Source organism: Poecilia formosa, unplaced genomic scaffold, assembly GCF_000485575.1.
Source record: "Poecilia formosa unplaced genomic scaffold, Poecilia_formosa-5.1.2 Scaffold237, whole genome shotgun sequence".
Classification (NCBI taxonomy): Eukaryota; Metazoa; Chordata; class Actinopteri; order Cyprinodontiformes; family Poeciliidae; genus Poecilia; species Poecilia formosa.
Genome location: NW_006800176.1, coordinates 569,065 through 593,389, shown reverse-complemented (window position 1 = coordinate 593,389; position 24,325 = coordinate 569,065). Strand labels below are relative to the sequence as shown.

Below are 24,325 nucleotides of genomic sequence, written 5' to 3'. Positions count from 1 at the left end.
TTTCCCCTCCGTGTTTACAAAACAATTTGTGAGAATCCACCGCACCAACTTTCCTCTAACAATGTGTTATCAGACAGAGAAAAACAAGAGAGAATCAATAGAAGATGTGCACATGTATAATTTGCAAGGCCAGCATCTAGCTGCTAACAAAGATTTTTTTTGTTTTTTTTTCCCCCGTTCTTGTTGGTTTCAAGGATATTGCACAATTTTGCTGGAGGTAGGCGGCTATTTTCACCAAATCCTGGCTCCGGGTCAGCCCAAATGATTGAATCTCTGTAAGCTCTGTGGGTGTACACAGCACTGTCCCTGTGTAAACAGTCGCCTGAGTGTGTACTTCATGCTTCTATGCTTGCTATGTTTACATCTGTGCCCAGGCTTTACTGGGACGTTCTGACAAACTACATCTCGAAGAGCTCATAAACACACTACACCGGTGCTAAGATAAACCTTATTAATTGTGAGCGTAGCACTGCCTAAAATCTCCCCCAACCCAACGCGATTGTGGTTGTGTGCGTGTCTGGTCTGTGTGTATGTGTGTGTGATTGTGTCAGCTTGGTTGGCAGGCGGTGAGTCTGTCTTGACTAAAGCCTGTGTGAACCAGCTGGGCCCTCTTGGCTCCCAGACCAGTCGGAACAGAGCACATGGTCTCACCCCACTCTGAAAGGTGCCATTCAGACTCACCCAGCTAGACATGGAAACAAATATACACATGCAAAACACTTATACACACACACACACACACGCACACACACGCACACACACGCACACACACACACACACACACACACACACACACACACACACACACACACACGCACACAATCTAGCCCCCCAAAAATACCAGAATTCAAGAGTATAGTTTGCTTTCTACACAAAGCTGCTTCATCTGTTTGATTCCAGGAGCAATGTATAATTCTATTTCAAGTAAAGTAGGAAAGGCATTTGAAAGCACAGAAAACAAACAGAACATCAACATAACAAAGACACAGCATACATCAGTGATTGACATACAGGAACAGCCAAGGGTCACTCATGCAAAATTTCCCTCTACATCATATAAAACCAATAATAATAATAATTTTTAATCACTGGCAGTCAAAATGTGCACAAAACTCTTGGCATTGTATTGACAAAATAAGTCCTGAGGCAGGGGGAATCACACCTGAAAAGATACAGAGGCACGAAATGGCAAAGAGGTAAAATGACCAACACCTCCTTGCATTCAAAGTACCGTAAAGCTCTAAGGCGACGCTTAAAATGGCTGATCTTCGGCTTGGAGCTGCTGATTCTGTGATGCTGTGTTATGAGAAGATTCACTCATGCATAACAGAGCATTTACATGAAACAGCACATACAGTCCTATATGGCTTTGTTTTTTATATTTCTTGTGTTTTATCACACAAAACTACGAGGACAACGCTTTTTCCATCTGCTTAGTATTTCCTCGATTGCTCCACTCTATCCTCTGCCACAAAGCTGCTGCACATTGCAACACAGAACATTTTGTGATCAAATAAAGATTCTTTCCAGTCTGGTTTGAGGCTAAGCAAGCCCCCCCGTGGTTATCCATCCTGTTTTTTTTCTTGACTTTTGGAAATTTATTTACTCTTAGTGGTTTCAGCTGAAGTGTTTTTGCTTCCAAGTTACTTATAGAGTTTGTTGGGTGATATCTTTATACTAAGTTGGCATCTGAACTTTATTTTATTATGTTTCAAACGTTCTTCCACAAACATATTAGCAATAATAGTTTGCACAGTCTATCACAGCATATTACATCAGATGTTGGCTTTTAAGGTGCACAAAAACTAGACATTAAGGAAACAACGGGTATCAGGATTAGGACATTTCTGGAACCAATCAGAAAATAAGTAGGGCTTTTACAAGAGGACAGGCATTCTGCTTTACACAATCAGCTTTGTCTTTTCACTTAGTAAAGAGACCAGAAAAAGGCAGCAACAGATGTTGTTTTATTCCCTCCCCTCCGCCCCCCTACAAATGTCATTAGGTCAGAGTATTTGTAATTGCAATGTTTGCTGGTCTCCGTTTCATTATTCAAACACTGTGCTTGTGTATAGAAAAAAATGCACCATTGTCACTTTGTACTGTCAACATTGGTATTCGGCAAAATCCATGAACATTTGAGCTCGGGCCATGTTTGGCAGAGAAGCCATTCGCTCCCAGAGATTCGTTCCATCAGGCTCTTTGGGAAGAGGTCACCGAGGTGGGTGGAGATAAAGAGACGTGTTCTGCAGCAAAGGCAAAGAGGAGAAGGAGAAGAGCAAGAGCAAGACGTTGGGGGGTCCAGGTCACGTGGTAGAACTCAAGACCTTGTGCTTGAGGTAGTGCACTTCCCCTGAGCTACATTTACCCTTTAGCTGCAGTCAGGCAGAGCGGCTTGGGCGGACGTAGGTAGGTGGGGGTGTAAAAGCCAATGTGGAAACAACAGAGAGAAGCTAGATGAGTGAGCAGGAGAGAGAATATTGCATCGAATCCTAATGTCAGATCAGAGCGGAGCTGAATGGCAAGCCAATCTCTCCTGCCAGCAGCGTACAAATATGCATCTGTATCAGGGGTAAAATATTGTGATCTTTGATTATTCTCTCTTTCACCTTTCATTAATGTCACCCAGATAGAAAGTAAGGCAGCTTGACATGCCCACAAGAGCGAAGAAAGGATTTCACAGACAACACTAGTGAGATAGCACAGGTTTTTGACAGAACCCTTTGTTTCCTCTGTCTTATTGCTGCACATTGCCTCTATGCAGTTGTAGGTCACACTCATTTCATGCGGAGATACAGCCCTCAGCTGGCTGTTTTCACCATTTTATGTGCCGTTTTGTGGGCCAATGTGATAAGGATAAAAATAGGCTATTGCCCCCATCATAACCAATGAGGATTACATGGGCATTAAAAAGTATTTTACATGAAAATGTGCTCTTGCAAACAAGTTTGTGCATAAAAGTTTAATTCAGCCAAAAGAACTAAAACACGAGAATCATTTCTTAAACTGATATACGCCGACTGGGAATAACGTTATGATCAGGCAAAGTTAATAATCCTCATCTCTTTACTATTGCACCATACTGTTGCATTGGGAAATATTAGGCAGGAAGAAGGGACATTTTGTCCTTGAAACTGTTGAGTCAAGAGCAGGAAAACAGGACAAGAGAGTAAAGATTTAAGTCAGTTTGACAAGAGCCAAATTGTGATGGAAGGATGAATGGGTCAGAGCTCCCAGTGGGGATTCCAGGTTTGCAGGAGTAAGTGGTAGGCAACTATCTATCAAAGCTACAATGAATGGGGAACCAGCATCATGGACAGGCAAGGCTAAAATGATGCACACGTATAGAGATCGTAGGGCCATTTAGTTATTAGTCATTTACATGAACATTCTTCAATATATGTAGTAATCCGTCATGCTCTTACAGCAAGGCCATATGAACTGTCACAAAGCAACTATAGTTCAGGAGCACAACAACAATTTTAAGTTGTTGAGTTGGCCTTCAAATTCCCCAGGCCTCAATCTAATCGTCTGTGGCTTGTGCTGTCCTAACAAGTCTAGTCTTTGGAAGCCCCACCCGACACCTGGCGAAACATCAACGACCTGCTGCAAACTTCTTGGTGCCTGATACCACATCTCGCCTTTGGGGAGCTAGTGCAGTGCATGCTCCAATGGATTGGCACCCAAAGTTTGATCAACACAATTTTACCCAAGACGGTCATAATGTTATGCCTGATGGGTTTATATTTATAAAATGTACATTCATGTGGGATATGAATACGAAACAGAATTTAATGGCGATGCAGTAAATTTTCTTCCTTTGGACTGTTAATACCTAAATTTGAATTAAATATAGAACAGGGACAAAAAAGCCCAGCAAAGGTAAGAGTTGAGTGATAAAATTACATCATTGCAAGTCTGCACTGTTGGTCTGCGTGTGGCAAATTTTGTCGGCGGGGTCACTTTGTTTACCGTAATGAAATGAAAAGCTACAAATAAAGTCCTGTTTCACAGTCATGCAGAGATCCCATTTCTCAAGATAAATAATTCAGATTGTACATGCTGGCAGGCCGAGAATAGATTCCTAAAATAACAAGAGGGAGGAGGGATGGAAGAAAGAGGGTAGCAGAAAATTGTGAAGTAACTATCCAAAGTGGCTGACAGCCAGCCAGGGACTTTGGCATCCCAAAGCACCTCAACCTCCAGTCTCTCCTTGCATCTCTCCTGATATTGTTACGTGGACATCATTATTTCTATCACACACCATAAAGTTGACGTCTTCCTGTCTTGTGTCTTGATTAAACACGTCTTTCCTATAAGTGATTGCTTCTCTTGCCGTCAGACATGTTCTGTTAAACTCAGCCGCCATAGATAAAAAAAAAAGGCAATTTCACATTAAGATGCCAAATCACCAAAAGTACACTTTACCCCAAACAGCGAAAGTAGGACAGCCACAGTGGTGCTTCAAGGTTTCACTTTAACATTCAGGAATCAATCCCTGCTCCCAATCCGGCATATTAGGTTGATCTGTGCCAGCAGCCCAAGCAAGCAGCTGTCCAGGGCTGTACCTTTCCCCGAAGCAAACTGTGCCAGCACTGCTCCTCGATTCTCTGATAACATTAATGCTAGGCAGATGTCCCTGAACTAGTCCAGGCATTTTCTTAATATTAGAGCTGACGACTGGACACTTTTCTCAGTCCCTGTCGAATTTCTTAAAAGTCCCCCGTGGCTTTTAAGAGCAGCCTTAATATTGACCCACAATATCTTTCACATCAACAAGAGTCAAGCTATTCCCATCCCTAATGGTAGAAAAATCAATAGGTAACGAATGGGTTTATTTATATTTCATGCAATGGTGTGTCATGTTTTGCCTTTTGTGACAACTTTATTGCTGTGGGGCATAAGGGGCATAAGAGAAAGAACATTTGGGGCATCATAATGAAAAAAAAATGAAATGTATTTCTTTGCATCTCTATCATTTATTTTGTCATTCTGCAGCAAATGACATCTGTTCCAGATGGGGATCTCCTCCTTATCTCACCAGGGCTCTACTTCTAACATTAGTCTAAGTCAACCTCAGTAGGAACACTAGTATGAAAAGACAGTTTGGTTCTCAGATCTCATCTTATAATTCCCTCTGTTATCAAAGTGCTGTTTGAAGTTCATGTTTTATAAGAGAGATTTGTGTGTCAGGTCAGAATTTAACAGGCAATGAATGCTACAGACTTTGAGCAGAAGCATGTTCAAGTTTGTGCTCCTACCCTGATGAAAACTTTTGCCCTATGTGTTTTTTATCAGGAATTTTCTTTGAGTTAAGAGGCAATGTGATACTCTTTCCACGCTCAATATTATGCACTTGGAAGTTCTTTATAATAAAGTCAGTGTATGAAAACAATGAATGGAACAACGTGTCGTGATAATAAAACGGCACCAAGTTTCTCTTAAACCCCCCAATTTACAAGTCAGCATAAGTTTGTCTGGTAAAGTGTCAGAAATTAATATCTTTCAGCTTAACATCCTTTTTCTATGCTTGAAATTTTCAACAAAGGATGTAATTATTGAATGGCCCTGTTGTGTTCACATAGTTGACTAATAAAGATTGCTTCCAATAAAGACTTCTGGCTGACGGCATTCTGTAACATAAGCACAGGAGAAGTTCCTTTAACTTTTAAACCATCTCCATAGCAACATTTTGTGTAGGCAATTAAAAAAAGGGCAACAAAAGATGTAGCGAGCATTTAGTTCAAAGCTTCCAATCGGTGTCATGCCAAAGAGTTACTTTGCAATTTATTATGAGTATGGGTTTAAATTATTCACCTCTAGTTCCAAATCTAAAATATTTAAAGAATGATGCATTTTGGAGTTGATGACATTTTTTATTTTTTTATCTTGGGTATTTTGAGATTTCCAAAAACAACTCATAAAATTTGTTGGTATCAAAACCACCACATATTTAGACAAACAAAGATCAGAATACATCAACACATCAAAACCAAGATCGGATTGGCCTATGAAACAATAAAACATTTTCTGGTAAAATGTCGCCTTGCCTTGTTCCCGTGAACCCAATATCATGCACCGTCTGACTGTATGATCGAGATGTACTGCATAGTTACGTCTCTGGTACGGAATGGCATTGAAAGTCATCCTTGACTATTATTAAGTGATAGGATGAGATGGGGCCAGTAGGAAAGTCACACGATCAAGGATGTCAAGGAAGAATGATTGAAAGAGCAAAATAAATGCACTGCATGTAATGGTAAGATTAAAAACCAAATACCAAAAAGGTGCATGAACCATTGGAAAGTTAGGGCAGACTGACCAAAACCATGCCAACACTTGTAGGCAGCAGTACCTTTGAAATAGAGCAGTCAGAAATGATTCTTCTGAATAACGTTTAAAACCTCTTCTTCCTTCATGCACCAAAGCAAAGGTTACCCCAATCATTGTTTCGGCTGCAGTGGTTTTACAGCTCCGGAATGACTGCTTCTCTCCCCATTACCTCTGCACTCCTTTGATTGGCACATGGGTGGAAATGGGGCCGCCAGAGAGTGGGTGGGTGGGTAATCATGGGATTGTGTGTCAAAGTGTGTGCATGCTTGCAGTACTATTTGTCTTTTCAGCAGGTAAGATGGAAAAGGCAGGTGAGACGTGGCCGAGTTTAATTTAAAGGGCTCTTTACAATGCCCACTGAACCAATAGTGACATTCCTAAATGATGCATCAGAGGCACGTAATTTCATGGTTTTCTTTTCCTGCGATATGTCCAGTGCCCTTGCCTGCTGTCATTTTCACGGCAACGCTTTTAATTCACATACAATGCATACAGGAGGAGCAATCATGCAATATTCCTTGATCCTGTAGGAGTGCTAATCTCTCTGTAATCCGCTGCTTCCATATCTGCTCTTGAATCATCTGGTTGGAACAGGTGTCCTTTCCAGTCCAGCGGTGCAGTGATTTAGGAGAAGTGACTGACAGTGAGAGAGACGGAGGGCGATATTAGAGGCTAATGGAGTTAATATCCTGAGATGTAGATAAAAGGCAAGGAGAGATTGAAAAGGGGAGGGATGGAGAGCAACCGAAGTTACAGGAACTGCAATGAGTACAGATCTAATTTTACAGCTTATCGTCATTGTTAAGGTATAAAAACAATAATTCGACAGGCAAGGGCCGGGGAGCCTGTACAGGGGTGTGAATACTTATCCAAGTGTGAGTTTAAGAGAGCAGGAATATGTGGAAAATTATCTGACTCGGTGGTTTAGGTAGATGCATCCAGTTGGGACAGACAGGACTGTAGCTGATAACTGGCCAGATTATCGGCCTCTTTCCACACACACACACACACACACACCAGCAGAGAGAAGATGATTCCCCAAGAGCATATTTTTTCATAAAAGTGCTCAGACAATGTGTGCATCTACGGGGAATCTATTTAGAACATCCACCATGCATGCCATGCTATGAATCAGAGAAGTATCTATTCAAAGCGGGGAATAACTATGGAACTGAAACGCTACGTTTAACTTTGCTTGACGCCATTAAAGTAAACAAGAAGGATCTGAATGCTACATAATTGCCTTTTTCCACCCTGGGACTGGTTATTGCTTGAACCTGGACCGCCTGCCCCGATGTTCCTAATAAAATATCCGGAGTTGAATCAGCTGACTCACGTCTCTTTAATCAGAAAATAAGACAAAGTTTTTCAAACCGTAATAATTTTATAAGAAATTTTGTTCTCGTGTTTTTATAACTTTCATCTGCTGAGTTTACTTTACATTTATATAGATTTTTATTTTTTTTAAAAGCTGCATTGCTACAATTTGATATGCATGTAAGTGTCTATATTAGAAATATTCAAACTTAGAAGTTAATGTTTTATTTAAATGGAAGTGGCATATTGGTATATTTTTCCTCCTTTGCGCTCCAGAGCTGAGAGATGTAGCTTCATTGATTCTGATCACAACAGGTCAAAAGTAAAAGATCGCGTGAAAAGTCTGGGTGAAACTGGTGAATGTGTCATTATCCTCATTAAAATGAGTCCTGCATGTAATAACATAAACTGAAGGACCGTTCCAAGAAGAAAAAGACAGCATTGTTCCCAAAGAAACACAGCAAAGCTATATCCCAATTTAACAAATGCATTTAGCGACACATAACTTGCTTTATGGAGAATATGATGTTCTAAATTAAAACTTACTAAAAGATTAACCACTGCCGGTGTGACACACATTAATATTACTGATAATTCAAACGGTTGCTTGTTCTACTTCATTTCCACTCCTGCACCACAATCTGCTCAGGTGTGGTGGTAAAGCATGCTGAGATGTCATGCAGCATGATGTCCTGCATAAACATACAGACTTGTTGAGTAAAGTTGTGTCACAGAAACAAATCTAAATTTGAAATAATTCAGCTCTCAGTCACCGAAAGTTTCTGCTCTGAGACCGACAGAACCACTCCAGACTTTAGTCACAACATTGTTAGACATGTGCAGCATCAGAACCATACATGGTAGATGCAATAACAGCTTTTTTTTTTCATCATCATAAATGTGACATTTTTCACACTGTACAGCCCTACTTTTTATTATTAATAATAATAATTATTATTATTATTGTTTATTTTTTAATGGTCAAATATTTGCAAAGTTAGAGGAGAAAGATGTCAGTTCACTCTTTCTTGTTAGACAATTTTAATTTACATTTATAATGTCAGACTGTCCAATGCATTTTCAAAAACACTGAAATACACACACAGGTTGAAAATCATTAATGACTTCCTTTTGTGTAATTTTCTAATGGATATAGAAACACTAATAAATGCACGTTTAACAATAAAAAACTCCATATTTACTTGATTTTTGTGTGATATCTAGAGGTCTATTTCATTTATCTAGACTTTGTTTTTCTCTGGTCAGTTTTTATTCAGTCCAAAGCTACTTCGAGTCTTCGCCCTGTTATTGAACAAAATAAAAAGGGTGTTTTCTATCTACAAGGGGCTTTGTGAAGCAAAACTGGGACACACGATTCAGTACTGGGGAGAGACCAGACAGAGAGTCGGGAGCAAGCTCTGAAATTTTGGCAAAGAAATGACCAAACCCCCAGAGGTCTGTCTTGTTATCTTAGCAGAAGAAGTTATTACAATGTTGTACCGTGCAGTAACTCAATAAACAGTGTGATTATATCCCACTCTAATTCAAGCTGAAGTGGGCAGCGGAGATTTTACCGATTATTGATGAGTGTTATATTTATGTGAGTTTATACACATTTTCGTGTGTACATGTGCTTCAGTTTGTGTTAATCTCCTCCCATCTGCTGGTGGACCTTCTCTCCCTGTTCAGAGGCCTGTGGTGCCCTGCCCGATCTGCCAAGCCTGACCTCGCTGTGTGCGAGTCGGAGAGAGTGTGTGTGCCCCAGCTTGTGTGTGGGTTGCTTGATGAGCCCCGTTCCTCTTGAAGTGGTGTCATTAAAGCAAAAAGAAGAAGCAAACGGGTGATTGCAGTGATTTGGCAAAGGTTGCAAAGAATCTGTCCTCCAATCAGAGCCCTCGCCTGGCCCCTTCAGCTCCACTGCAATCACAGAGCGCCGAGTCTGACGAGAGTGTGCAAAACTTGCGTGCACACACACACACACACACACACGCACATGCTCACACAAACCTTTCTATAGCTTATCAGCTTAAGGTATGAGCTTGGTCTTTTCTGCAAAAGCTGTGGGACCATATTCACATCACATAAATGAGTTTGTCAAATAAAATAATCTGTGCAGAGGAGAAAAGGCATGAATCAATAACGTCAAATTATTGCAACAATACTGTTTTTGCATTATTGAGCAACATTTAAAGACCTACAGAGTCCACCTGTATTTAACCATTGATGCACAATGAGGAAGATTGCCAGTCTCAGACAAACTGTGAAGTATAAGGGTTGTAGCACGATAGGTGGATGTTTTGCAGCAGGAGAGACTGGTGCACTCTACAAAACGGATGTCATATGGAAAGAACGCTATGCAGACATATTGAAGCAACATCTCAAGACATTATCAAGAAGATCAATGTGTCATCGCAAATAGGTCTTCCCAATGACAATGGTCCTACGGTTACCGTGGTTAACCAAAACATCTGCCACAAAACACACAGTTTAAAGGCAATTCCAAAATATAACAACAAACTATGTGTAAACTTCCCTTGAAAATTTTCTTTATCATTGAACTGGCATAAAAGAAATATAAATACTTTTTGTAATCTCAACTGACCTTAAAGAAAGGAAACTTGTACTCACAAAAAATTTTAACAAAATAACAAATTATTATTATTCAAATGCATATCTGGTATAATGACCTAGATACATATCAACACAGTTCAGAGGACAGTTCACACAAGTGTGTGTAAGAATTTCTTCCTGGTTATTTCTAATAGCTGAATAACGTAAGCAGGTCTATGATTGGCTCACTTATTCCTACAAAGTCTCCAGCAACCATCTTCACTGCCTTAATGTTTTTTTTTTTTTTTCTGGATGGATATGAAAGAATCTCACAAAGTTCTGCCACTATAACCCAATGCCATTAGTTGGATTCCATTTCTTTTTACCACTAATGCTTTGTTCTTTGTATGTTTTTTTTTTCCATGCCTAAAATCATTATTCATGATAGACCCCCAATCAGCTGTGCTCATATGATTTTAATTAATACTAAGAGTCAATAAGAAAAACCAGAGAGAGAGAGAAAAGGTTGCATGAATCACATACAAAACCAAACGCTAAACTGATCTGCAGTCAGTCGTTCCCCCTCGGAGTTGTAGTTACTATAATGAGAGTGGCATAGGAGATACATACAAAAGGCCACTTCTTCCCCATCTCCATCCCTCTCTCAAAGAAGACAAGTTTGTTTCTCAAGGTGATTGTTGCAGTGATAAGGGAGAGGGTGTTATTAAGGGTGACAGCGAAGGGGCTGAGAGGCAGCGGCTGACTGGATAACCTTGTCCCCATCCCTGCCTCGCTTCCTTCTGCATGATCTCCACCACTGGCCTGCCCTGCCTGCTTGCTTGTCTGAACACAATCTGCTGGCTGGAATTACCTCGCAGCCCCAGGAAAACTAAACATGATTTCTGACCTTTCCTTTCTGTGTTCAACAATAACCTTTGCTGATCCGCCTACGCCACGAGACCACTGCAACGAGTGAAGGGGACGGAGCAGGAAAAGGGTGTGTGTGTGTGTGTGTGTGTGTATGTGTGCGCGTGCGTGTGTGCTTCTTTAAATGCTATTCAAGATAAATGTGTGTTTAGCTGAATATGTGCATGTATATTTATAGGCGAGTACAGAGGGGAAATTACTTAAAATAACTTAACAGCCAAACAATACAGTAAGTGCTTCCTTGGAGAAGTTGGTGATTTTATGTCTGTGGATTTATGTCTGAATTTAGATCCCAGCTGGGATTTTTTTTTTTTTTTAGTGTTCCTCCACGTGTGCTTCTCCAGGTACTTCCTCCCACAGTTCAAAAATCTGCATGTTAGTTTAATTAGGCAATCTAAATTGCCCTGAGGTGTGACTGTGTGCATGCATGACTGCATGTTGCTCTGCAATGAATCTGTCCATGGTGTACCCAGCCTTTCAGCCACTGACTAAAGGCAAAAGCCCTCTCCACGATCCTGCAACCACAAAGGCAGGTAGAAAAGATGGTTGGAAGATTTTGTATTTAGGCTACACTCTTAATCAACAAACTGGATGCTGCTAAGGAATTCTGGAGTACTTTTAGGTATAGTAAACAAAACTAGAAGGATTCATAAAACCTTTATTTATAGGATAAATCAGCACCACTTCTGCATCTTGATGGCAATAAATTCAATATACACTCTCCTTGTTCACGTAAGCAGAGTGCAATCTTCTGGAAAACATGTTGCTGACGTTCCGGCGACAGATTGTTGTGTTTATTGACTTCTAATAGAAGACCGAATCTAAGTCAAAGTTGCCCAACTTCTATTAAAACACATACAAGTAATAAAGACAATATCTAAAGTATTTGATCAAATAAGAGGAACCACTTATGTTACCATACATGTTTGAACTGATCAAACTTTGGGAGAATACAACCTCAAGTGATAAAAAAGTAGCAGCAGAGTCTGTTAAGCCTGTGATGTTTTACAGATTTGGCAATGGTGGAGTATTGGATTTAAGATTTTGTTTTCTTCCTGTCAGCGCATCTGCTGATTATAGCACAGAAGTTACTGTAGCATTTCTGCTTGTAGGGAAAAGAAAAAAAAAATAGATTTTTAGACGCCATGTTTGTAGAGATTATGCATTTTCCAGCTAGCTAAACTCATTACATCATTAGTCTGGGTCTCTTCTTGTTCTTTGCCTTGTCAGCATGTTTGATGTTGGTATTATCATTAGTCGTTTGTTAGATAAGGCTAATTGATCTCCACCTACCCTGCATATTACTGAAATGTTGTGATCTACTTGTTCCACTGACTCTGCAAAACTGCTACATGCTCAGCACAATTTGACCCAGAGGAGCAAAGCGTATCCCTAAAGAAATTATTTCATCATCTCTTACTGCGTGTCTCTCATCCATAAAACCTAATTCCCCTCACCCCTCCTCTTTAAAAGATGCTACTTCATGCTGATGTGAGGGTAAATGTTTGCAGGCGGAGTGACCTGAACACCCTGGGCCGGTTCTGTGGAGTTAGCCGTCTGAACTCTTGGCAAGCGAAGGCTCGTGTATCTGTATTGTTTGTGTAAGAGCTTCACTATAGGGGATTTGGACAAGGCACACGAGCTCTGAATGTGGAACCCTGAGCTGGCCTCAGCATTGGATTAGTTCGCCCTGATCCTCACCACCTCTGAACATGCTCCCTACTATTTCAAGATCTCTCCATTTATGCCCAGCCAAGCACATTGTGGCCAGTAATCTATAGTTCTCTTCTCTCCAAAGAGAAAAGATATACACCCCATCCCTCTCACTGGTTTAGCCATACTTTTCTCTGTTTATTTTGCACTTGTTCTTTCTCTCTCCATCTCCTCCAGATAAATTCCCTTCCCTCACCTCTTTACTCTTGCCATTCCCCTTTCCTCTGCTCATCCCCCCTCACTCTAACTAACTCTCTCATTTTATTCCTCCTGACTTCTCTAAAGGGGATCAGTAGAGCTTACAGGCCTTCCTGCTTGGGTCATTACCGAGCTGCCCTGACACAAAAGCTTGCCTTTTTAGAGAAGAAAAAAACCAAAAAAAACAGAAGCACCCTTGCCGATGTTTAATACACGGGGCTATGCTTTGTGTTTTCAAAAGATAAGTTTGTTATCAAAACCTCAACATACACCAGGAACAACAGCTGAAGCCCTGCTTTCTCAATTTCACACTTTCATCTCTTGCTGAAGATCTCCTCTTCTTTGTTTCATCACATCTCCGACATGGAGAAAACCTGCCTGTTTATTTGCTGCACTCAGACTTACGATCCAACAAAACATTGCCGATAGGCCGACATTTCTGAACACAAGTCTGGAATGAAAAACCAAACAAACAAAACAAAACTAACAAAATCAATCCAGTGAGTAAATGCAATCCCAGTTTATGGAAATGTACAGTAGAGCGCCGGCCATATTTACTGGGACACCCATTATAAATGTGTAAAAAGCTCTATAATCAATACGTATTTTATTGTAGTCGTATAATCTCACTGAAAAATACATCAGTCCAACTTTTAGACTGAGTATATATGTAAGTGATTTATAACTTTTATAATTATCGATACCACTAATATCCATCTGTTAACTGCTCTCGCTCGTCCTTGCTGGGTCGATGGGGGGTTGGTTGTGCCTGTCTCCAGCAGACATTTGTACAACCTGGACAGGTCGACGATCTACCAACAACAATAAAAATAATAATTAAAAAAAACCTAAAAGACTCACACACACACTTCATCATTTCTAAAGTGCATGACAAATTAACCAAACATACAGTTGTAAAGTCGCACAGCACTGAGCACATCCTTCAGTGTCAGGAGTGGCAAGGAGAGATTCAGAAGGTTTTTCCTTCCACCTGCTTTTGGACAACAGATTCCCCTGCAGCTGGCCACTCACACACATAGGCTAAGACATACAGATATGCAATACACTCAGTAGTTTTCTGTTGAGTGCTATTAAGTACAGTGTGTATGAATGGATGGACATCTTTTTTCCCCAAATGTGCTTTTTCTTCCATAAGTCTTAAGAATGTTGGTGTGCAACACAAAGACTTTTTTGAATACCAGGAAATAAATCATAAAAACCAAGCTCTGGTGGACGCTTATGGATAACTGGAAATTGGTCATCACTGAGCCTTTCAGAGGGGAAATGGTCCAAATCATTTGCCCAGATCAACAGAAATGGTTCAACAGGCTCAAAATCCACCCTCTTTTGTTGTTATCTCAGTTCGAGCAAAAATCAAGTAGAAAACCTGTGATGCGAGCTAAAGTGAAAGCAGGTACAAGTGATCAACAAGAAATCTGGATGATCTAGAGAGATTACAGAGAGGAAGGAGATGGCTGATTGATTGTTTGATTGATGGATCTAAGATATCTCTTAATTATTTCCAAGCATGGGATGTCACCCCTATTGAATAAATGCATTCAAATAATATTATAATGCATTCCGTTATATGTTATTTGAATTAGTACAAAGTTTTTAGTTTGAGAATATGCAATTGCAACAAAAGACAAATTGATTGTAAGACTTTTTTTTTTTTTTTTAAACATATCTTTACCAGCCGTTTCCATAAGTGTGGTAACATATAACCTGTAGTAAACATGTTCTTTTGTGCTCCCGTTCTCGTGTACATCAAATTTCCCACTGGGTGTGTTTGAATGAGGGAGAAGGCAAGTGCTTGTGCATGTGTCTGTGTGTGTGTGTGTGTGTGTAAGAGCCAAATGTACTGCATGTGTTTGTCTGTTTGTCCTCTCTGTGTGGGTGTGTGTGCGTGGGCGGCAGGCCTGCCTTGAAAATGCCAGAGCCTGTTTCTAATCCAGGCCTCCTCAGTGGGTTGCAGCTCTCGCTGTGCCAGGCAGGCCTGCTGCAACACCAACAGAGCCCCAGCTGACAGCTAGTCTGCTCTTGTTTCTGCCTTCTGAACAATCTCTAAGCTAAAAAAAAAAAAAAAACCCTAACAATGGGTTAAGCTGGAAAATGAGCAAAGCCAAGAAACACAGAGGAAAAAAGCAAATACTCAGAATAACCATTTAGCCTGACAGCAGGATAGGTCTTGAACTGAGAAAATATGATAAAAATACAAAATCATCAGTCTATAAAAAGGAAACAAAAAGAGGCAGGTAGTAATGGTGAGCTGCTGAGGGATGTGTGGGTTTTGGTAGCAGGTTCGGGATGAAATCAGAGTGGTTAAATCTGATTCATCCTCTGTGAAGACGCCAGGCTCTCTAAGGAGGTGGTGAACGGCGCTTCAAAAATGAACTATCAGCTGCTGTCAGTGCCAGTCATCAGTGCCATGTGTGATGGAAAATCAATCTATATCATATCAGAGGACCTGTGAGGAGAGAATGAGAAAGACAGGTCCCTGCTGCCTCCTCGCTGTGTCTCTTTAAATGTCTGCCCAACAGAAGCATCCCAGAAAGGCTCGCGTCATTGGTGACGGAGACGCTCACCATGCTGGTGGCTCAATGTGTAACGGCTGCTGTTCTGCTAGATTAGGTAGGTGATTGGCCATTAATATTCATTTCACAGTGTGTCTTTGTTAGGTTGCAGCAAGGGCTGCCGGAGTGTTTGGATGGATTTACTCTACCATGTATATTTCCCATTAATTCCAACAGAAAAGATTAGTTCCCCATGTTAATTCTTTAGATGCGCTGTCATAGTTTTCCTATTTTCCACATATTGATAATATATCTAGGAGTCGCATGTTTTTTTGTTGTTGTTTATATATATATAAGAAATATGAGGAACATATTCTGCTGTCCTCCAATCTGATGACTTTACAAATTTACGTTTCCACGGCGACTACATGCGGTAATACCCCGATCCAGCCTGGCCCTGTCTGGTTTTAATAATGTTCGAGAGTTCCTCCAGGAGAAATGAAGGTCTAGCAGGCATAAAAATCCCAGTAACAGGTCCATCCCTAATGGACAGCAGACTGGCACAGGTGATCTGAACTGCCTTCGCCATAATGAGATTAAGGGACTAATTAGTCTGACTGTGTGTTTAGCTGTGACAGCGTTCGCTCAGGAATATATGCCCCCTATCGGACTAGCAGTGTGGCCCCTGAGAGAATAGGCCAGACTGAGTGTGTCCCCGGTGTCTTTCCCTCTGCTGTACTGAGAGGCTAATTAATATCTTTCTGCATTCGCTCTCCCAGCTCCTGTGTGCCATGCTGAGCTTTAGTCCTGCAGTTATTGGTTTAGATTCTGCTACTGGCAGCTGAATAAGTATCAAAAAAAAAAATCTGGGCAGTTTAGAGGCGACAATATTGCAATAATTAATCACCAACACAAGAATTACAGCAAATGAGCAGCTATAGCTTGTAAAAGTAGACCGTGGAGAAGCATCAACATAATCATCTGCTTCAAGCTACAAAAGCAGCTGAGGACGTACAAGCTAAATTATGTTTTCCAATGGCTACGAAAGGAAGTCAGGCCTGCCGTTCAGAAGCAAAATGAGAACTGGAGATTTGAAGTGACAATCAATTTAGAGATTCACCAAAATTATTTGTATTTTTTATTTTGGTAAAACGCGCCAAGTGCTTACTGGTCACGGTAACACCTAGTGAAGAAGCCATACCGTCAGCAACTGTCAGGGAGGCATTTAAAATTGAAATCGGAAGTAGACACTGAGAACAATTTTCTCTGTGGCTTGTCAAGATCTGCCTTCAGTTCATACAGGCTGCAAGAGAGTGAGCGAGAGCAAGACTTCAGAGGATATCAGGGAGCCTGAACGGGCTCTGGTATATCCTCGCAACTTCTATACATCTGTTATGCTGCATGTTAAATTTGGACGTATTGGCAGCTTTCTTGATCTTAGAGTCGGTGTATAAATTACAATTTTCTGAAAACAAATATGTAAATATAGGGAGACTGCTGTTATACTACTGCTAACTACACTAATCAACTTCATAACCTTTTTCTCCTTTTCAATTTTTAGTAAATTATTCATAGATCTACATAGATTTTTAGTTCTCAAAGAGAAATTAGAGGCTGCTAGAGCTGGTCAGCAGGTTTAAGATCAGATTGGAAACTGGCCACCAAATTCTGATCAGTGCAAATAAATCCATCTCCCCTTGCACACTCTGTGCATCGCCCTTTTATCTCCACCTCCTAACATGCTAAAGTCGTGCCTGTGTTTGATCGCCCCCTTGGCACCACTCTGACCTGTTCATTTAGAATGATGTGTAACTCTCAGGTTTGCTCGAACACTCATTTGTTCCTCGGCGCAGTACCAGCTGCTGGGGCCAGTAAGGGACCCCATACCGACCACCATGCCCTGGGAGCCCTAAAACCGGCCACTCTCAAGCAAGTAAAGAGACAGCTGAGTGTCATTGTTAATGTGGACACACAGCACCACAATGGCAAAATCAATGGACCTATAGGGGACATCAATCTTGACAGCACGAGACCCCTTTTGCTCGTCTCACTACTCTTCTAAAGCTCCAAATGAATGGCTACCAGGAGAGTGGGAGAGAAAGAAAGAGGTACGGAAAGGAGAGAAAGAAAGAAAGCTTGAGGCACTGACAGTGATCTTTCACTGGCCTTTCCTCCATTCATCCCAGGGGGGTTTGCTGTCCTTTGAAGATTGTGTGCATCTGACCGACAGCCAAATGGCCAGCCATCCTAATTCACCCAAAACAGGCAGAGGTTTTTAGGTAAAGCCTCAGAAGTGCAGCACAGCAGCTGTATGCGTTTGGCATCATTTCTGCATTTTTGCATTTCCTTCTTTTCTCCCTCTGTTTTTCCACTTCCAAATTTTTAATTTGCACTGGGATGAGATGGACTGGAAACAGTGTTCCTCCTTTAAATAAGAACAAAACAAACAAACAAAAAAAGACACTTTGTCTGCTGGGAGACGCATGAGATGTTTACACACACACACAGACACACACACACACACACACACACAAAGTAAATAACAGCGAGGTTCATCGTCTCTGCCACCTACTTGAAGGATAGCTGCTCAGAACATTAACATATATGCAGATAGGCAGCGAGTAAACGAAAGCCTCCAAAAACGGGAGAGATCAAAGACAACAGAATTAAGGCCAAGTAATAAGGATGTTGGCAAGCGCTTTGCAAATTTATTGATTGTTTGGCAAGCTTTAAATGTTGCTGCTCCATTTTCTCTGTGTCTATAACTGTACCCTCACAAATCAAGCGGGGTGGGCTTTAACAAGGCCCTGGTGTGGAAATGATTTTAGGCGAGGGACTAATCACAATCTCATTTACACTTAAACAATAATGTATTTGAAGGAAGAGAGAGCGGGAGAGACATGGGCAGTCGGGGGAGCCAATCACAGCCCCACATCTCCTCAATAACCTATTCTCTAATCAATTACAGGCATTAAAGCGGGAAGCTGAACAAGACTACAGGAGATTAATTCTCAATTCAAAAGGATTTGAACCAGAAACAAACAACAACAACAAAAACAAGATCAAGAAAGATGACAAATATAGATTGGAAAAGAGATGCCATCAAATCTGCTTGCGTTTGATGTCACATAATCTGTTTAGTGTACATTCAGACACAGTCTGATTCGTCGTTCAGGATTGAGTTGCTACCATTTATGAACAGCATGAGGGATAAAAAGGTTTGGGACAAAAAAAACAAAAAACAAACAGTACTGGTTGAGGGAAATATTGCAGACAGAGCAGAGGTCGGAAAGGGAAGTGAGAAATTATTCCGCTTAAATAGGATGGAGAGGAAAAAGAGGGAGATGAAAAATGATGAAGAAAAGAAGACAACTACCTCCACGGCTCTCGCTGTCTGCCGGTTTCACCTGGATGGGGCGGGTCATCTGGAGCAGATGAAAGACAAAGCAACAGAGAGGTTAGCGTCTTCGCTACAAGCTACAAGAAAGTCAGGGTTCTCTCGAAACAGATCAAAACTTCTTGGCAGAGGGTGGAAACCAACACACCAGCATCCTTCATTACTGCAATTCAGTTTAACGAAAACAGCCTGGCCCCTTCTGTCTTCTATGCAGAAGGTGTGTGCGTGCGTGCGTGCGTGCGTGCGTGCGTGCATACGTGCGGAGGCCACATCTGTACATTCTGAGGTTTTTCTCAGCAGCTGCAAGGGATACATATGTGTGTCTAAGAGAAAGAGGCCAAGACAGTCCTAATAAAAGTGAATCCAGCCACAGGAGGAGAGAGATCAATGCGGGCCTATTGATCCAGGCCCTTGGGCTGTGGAGAGTGTCTGGCTGGGAAGAATTCTCTGGTTAGGAGGCTCACTCTAATCCACTGGACCCTGATAAGAATGGCATTGCCTGGATTAGATGCCTGTGTCATCACAGCCTTTGTGTCACGCTCTTCTCCTTCCCCAATATTACCTCTTTCTTTTCTCATTATTGCTGCTCAAGCCAAACACTTTCTCTATACTTGTTGGGTCCCGTTTGTTTGGAGGAAAATGTAAAATGATGGAAGATTTCTTTTACCGATGGAAGGTTTTTAAATTATATTTTCTCATTATGTTTGTACTTACAAGGCGGTCTTGCTTTTGTGACGACGTAATCAAAGTCTTGTGAATGTGTTGGCAAAGTTTATACTTGGAATTTAACATCATAAGCAGAAATGTAAAACCCAAGAAAGACCAAATACCCAATACTCTCACGGTTTGAACCTCTAGCTTCAAAATGTTTTATGAGGATTTTATGTGATAGACGAAACAAAGTAGAGTATAATTGTTGAGTGGATTTTTTCTACCATATAAAATCCTAATAAAACACATTGAGGTTTATGGCTTTGACATGACACAATGTGGAAAGTTCAAGAGGTAAAAACACTTTTGCAAAGCATTATATTTCAGCACTGTTTTATTTAAACAAATAACAAAAAAAAAAACATTTACCATCACAAGGCCTTCCGAGTAAAACCATTTTAAAGAAATTACCAAGAGACAGTTTTTCCTTAACCATATATGTACATTTGACCCATCTTCCCATGGTGTCTTTTTTTTTTTTTTTTTAAGTTCAATTCCTGAACGAGGATGAAAAGGTCAGATTTAAAGACAGGGCAATCCAATAAAAGCATGACATGTTCAAGGAGAAACACCATAATGGGATTTTAAAATGTCTTAATAACATGGTGATGTATGGGGGAACCGGGCCAGGCCCAATTCATTAAGTGCTAAATGTATCAATTTTCACCTTGAGGAAGTGAGTAACCTTCCTTTGCTGAAATTATTCCATAAATTTGCCCACTGTAAATAATAACTAGCACCAGTTAAGACTTTGTGGGAAAGTAAGGAGGATGTTGCAGGCTTTTGTGAGAGTTGAGGTTTCAGCTCCTTGTTTCTTGAGTGGCTCCTTGTCTGCAAATGCTTTTTCTTCCCTTGTACAACATAAGCTAAGTAATTCTACAGTATGGTAATGCCAAGCCACAGGGTGCATCACTCCACAGCATGCACGGATAGATTACAGCATCACAACCGGATGCATGTTGAAAGCCTAAAAAAAAAAGCATTCTCATATGGGAGAAAACAACACATTCATTTCAGACCTCTTTTCTATTCACAAATAAATAAATAAATAAATACTTCTCTGATGTGGACCTTGATTATTTAAATAGACAAAAATAGATTAAAAAAAAAATGCAAACTTGTTTAAGTTTGAATGTGGTGAGGAGGAACTGCTGCTCCTTCACGATAGCACAGACTCAGGCAGCTCCATGGGGCGACTGTGTGGGGGAGGAAACTCTCTCCAAAGCTAGTTACTGTTCAGCCTCCAACATGCCAGCTTAATGGTCTACTTATTTGCCCGAAAGCAATGCATTATGGTCCCGAACAGCGGATGGCTCTCAGTTCGTTAAATTTCCCTCGAACACATGGAGGGGAAAAAAAACAACAAAAAAACAACATATTTCCTGTAGAAATTAAATGGACATAGTCTCCTCCTTTATATGTATTTTGTCACCGACACAGACAAGGTAGATCTAATTTAAATACATTAAGGACTACTTTCTCCAGGAAAGCGGCGCAGTCAATGCGGTGTTACTTTTCACAAGAGCCGGGCTTATACACAAACGAAAAAGACTTGACAAGAGTATGAAGTGCTTTCTCTAGAAACAATCAGTCAATATGGCTATGGTGTTTGTATGTATTAACGTATTCAAGAATTAAAAAGTATAAAGTATGCACAAGAATAAAGATGAAAAAAGTGCAGAAAACAACAATTTTGCTCTGCCAACTACACCTATATAATCTTCTCTGTCAAATACACTTACAGTTCTCCAAAAGTCTTAAATTATAGCATATGAATTTGTGATTCAAGTACTTTTAAAAATGTGATTATATTTATCACCATTTTGATTTGGACTGTGGGCACTCTAGGTTTTTCCCATTAAGATTTTACTCTCATCTATTTACTCAGTCTGAAATTGCTCAGAGGTTCACTGGCCATTTTATTGGGTACACACTTTAACTTTAATAGTAAGGTGTTTGACCCCCACCCCTTTTGCTGTAGGAAGTAATAATACTTTGTGTCATAGAATAAACAGGGTGTTGGAAATGTTCCTCATATATTTTGGTCCGTACTGACGTGAAAGAATCACATAATTGCTGCAATTTTTTGGGATGTATTTCTTGTTCCAAATGCTCTGACAGATTGAGGTGTGATGACAGTGAGCTAATTCTCATGTTCAATAAACCAGGTTGAGATTATTTGAGTTTTGTGATCATAAAAAGCTTTGATTGAAATACATTTTAATAGCCTTTTTTCTTCACTCTGAGAATCAGAACTTGAAGAAGTCGTCTTCATCAGGCCTAGACTCCTGATACACTGACTTATTGCCATGCATGAGCCGAATCAGTATTTTAAACAACTGAGGAAGCTCCTAAAAAAAGAGGCTGGTGAGGGTATATTGTATACATTAGAGATTTCATAAGAAAACAAGTAGAAGAAAACAAGTAGAAGAAAATAAAAATGATTAAAACAGTCAGATAGTTCTTTAAAGCAAATTTACAAGGTTTTTGATAAGCTTTATGTTGAGCTTTCTGTCCTGTTTTGAATCCTATAATTTTAAGGTAAAACACAATGATTAAAGTTGCATGCTGTAAAATATGGCGTTGAAATGAAAAAGAGACACTTTTCTTAAGAATAAAACACCGCTGCTTTCAGTAACGTTGCCCTTTAGTCCGTTTAAATCTCAAACACCAAAACCAGGTAGACATGAAAGAGAGCTAACCGTGTTGCTCTAAGGACTCAGAAGGGCTCAGTTCACAACCTTCAAATGAATCTACCTTTATTCTCAGAAAAAAATTCTTCTTTGTTTTTTTTTTTTCTTCTTCTTTTTGCTATGAGCCTTTCTCTTCCTCTATTTCCCACTCCACAAAGCTCTGCAGCTCCAAGGGCTTTGACAAATCTAAAGTTCCATATGCTTTTATTGAGCTGCCTCATTTGCCCAGTTAAGCCCCCAGTCAGTTGAATTAAGCTCTTAGCTCTAGCATGAAGCTTTTTCATATGGAGGGTCAGACAGAAACCCCAGGGCCTACAGTACATAATGTAGTGTGCAATCGTCCTGGAACATCCAGCTGCTTTGTCTCTGTTCATTAATCTTTCAGACTGATGGTTGGCTACAGTGTTACTTTGGATAGATATGGTTGATTGGGATCACGTAAATTGGATCTCTGTTGGACCAACATACTGGCATTAAAACATATCCAAGTTCTTAGAACTTTATTAAACTTCAGTATCAGGGTATCTAGCTGTTTATTTTTTTTAAATATTGGAGCAACACTAAGTGGAGTTGGATTCTAGCGCTGATAGATGGCCCTTTGATTTCAAATTACAAAAAATGCAAGTAGTATAAATAAGTATGTTGTGTTTACAACTAATGTTATCATAACACCTAGATAGTGGCCAATTGGCCATTATCTCAGGTTTCAAACCACTCTGGTTAATAGTTTCAGTGGTAGACCTCTGCTTGTACACGTACCAAAATGTCTCTTCCAGTTAATCACAAAATATTTTTCAGCTTTGTTACAAATGGGAGGTTTGATCAAAATCAGAAGCATCTGATTAGAGATGCCTGCCAATCTAAGTGTGTATTCTGCAATAATAAAACCGACATAACAAAGCTGGCAAACCCATAAGCTAGTGTTACTTAGAACTAATAAAACTTCATATTCAAACATAATGATCAGTGTATTTTCGTTGGCTGTTGCTTCAAGTAAGCAGACCTTCATCCCCTGTTTTGAGTGGTTGTTTGTCCAACAAAGAGTCATTTTATTCAAATCAAATCAAATTGTATTTGTATAGCACATTTCAGCAGCAAGGCATTTCAAAGTGCTTTACATAATTAAAAACAGAAACACAGTCATGTTACATTGAATAAACAGTAAAAAAGAGGAAGAAAAAAAATTAATAGGTAAAAAGTAAAGATAAAAATATTAAAAACATTAAAGATATTAAAACCTGCACTCTAACCCTAATTCACCCATAAGCAACTCTAAATGGTGGGGTTTTATGTTGAAATTTAAAGGCACCCAGTGTTTCAGCCGTTTTACCATTTTCTGGAAATGTGTTCCAAATTTGTGGTGCATAGAAGCTGAATGCTGCTTCTCCTTGTTTGGTTCTGGTTCTGGGGATGCAGAGCAGACCAGAACCCAGAACCAGAAGACCTGAAGGGTCTAGACGGTTGGTACAGCAACAACAGATCTTTAATGTATTGTGGTTCTTCCTATTTTTACGGCTTTGCAGTAAAAACAAGAAATGGAAAAAAAATAAAAATAAAAAGACTGGTCAAACTATATCTTCCAAAATTTACAGGTTATTTCACTTATTCCTCACTGCATTTTTTTTTTCAATATCATCATTCATTAGTTTATCAGTTGGTCACTTTTCTTATTATCCCTTTCCTTTTCCCTGGAAAATTAGTTGAATATTCCTAGCTGAGCAATAGTTTATTGGATTGGGTATTTTAACTGTTCTGGAAAGACGTGTATATTCTGTCTATCTGCTTTTGCTGCTTGAGAACAACATGAATTTATTCCATACTTGTGCTATGATGCAACCTCATCAGGTTTGCATTTTAAAAATGCAAACTTGAAAACAGCTGACAAAGAGTGAAAGTTGTTTAGCCAATGGTAACAGATTATATATATATATGATTTTGTTAGCAAATAATTATTATATTATTATTATTATTAT

The 24,325-nt window shown here is 40.0% G+C and overlaps 1 protein-coding gene across 13 annotated transcripts in view; it reads right to left on the bottom strand.

The window, feature by feature from the left end:
- The window catches only part of celf5a (cugbp, Elav-like family member 5a), a 239,129-nt gene that overhangs the window by 91,828 nt on the left and 122,976 nt on the right, over nt 1-24,325 (bottom strand). For all 13 annotated transcript variants that reach the window (XM_016680248.1, XM_016680249.1, XM_007569181.2 and 10 more), the window contains exon 3: nt 18,928-18,976. In XM_016680248.1, coding sequence (XP_016535734.1) covers nt 18,928-18,976 — 49 coding nt within the window. The remainder of the gene's footprint in view (nt 1-18,927; nt 18,977-24,325) is intronic.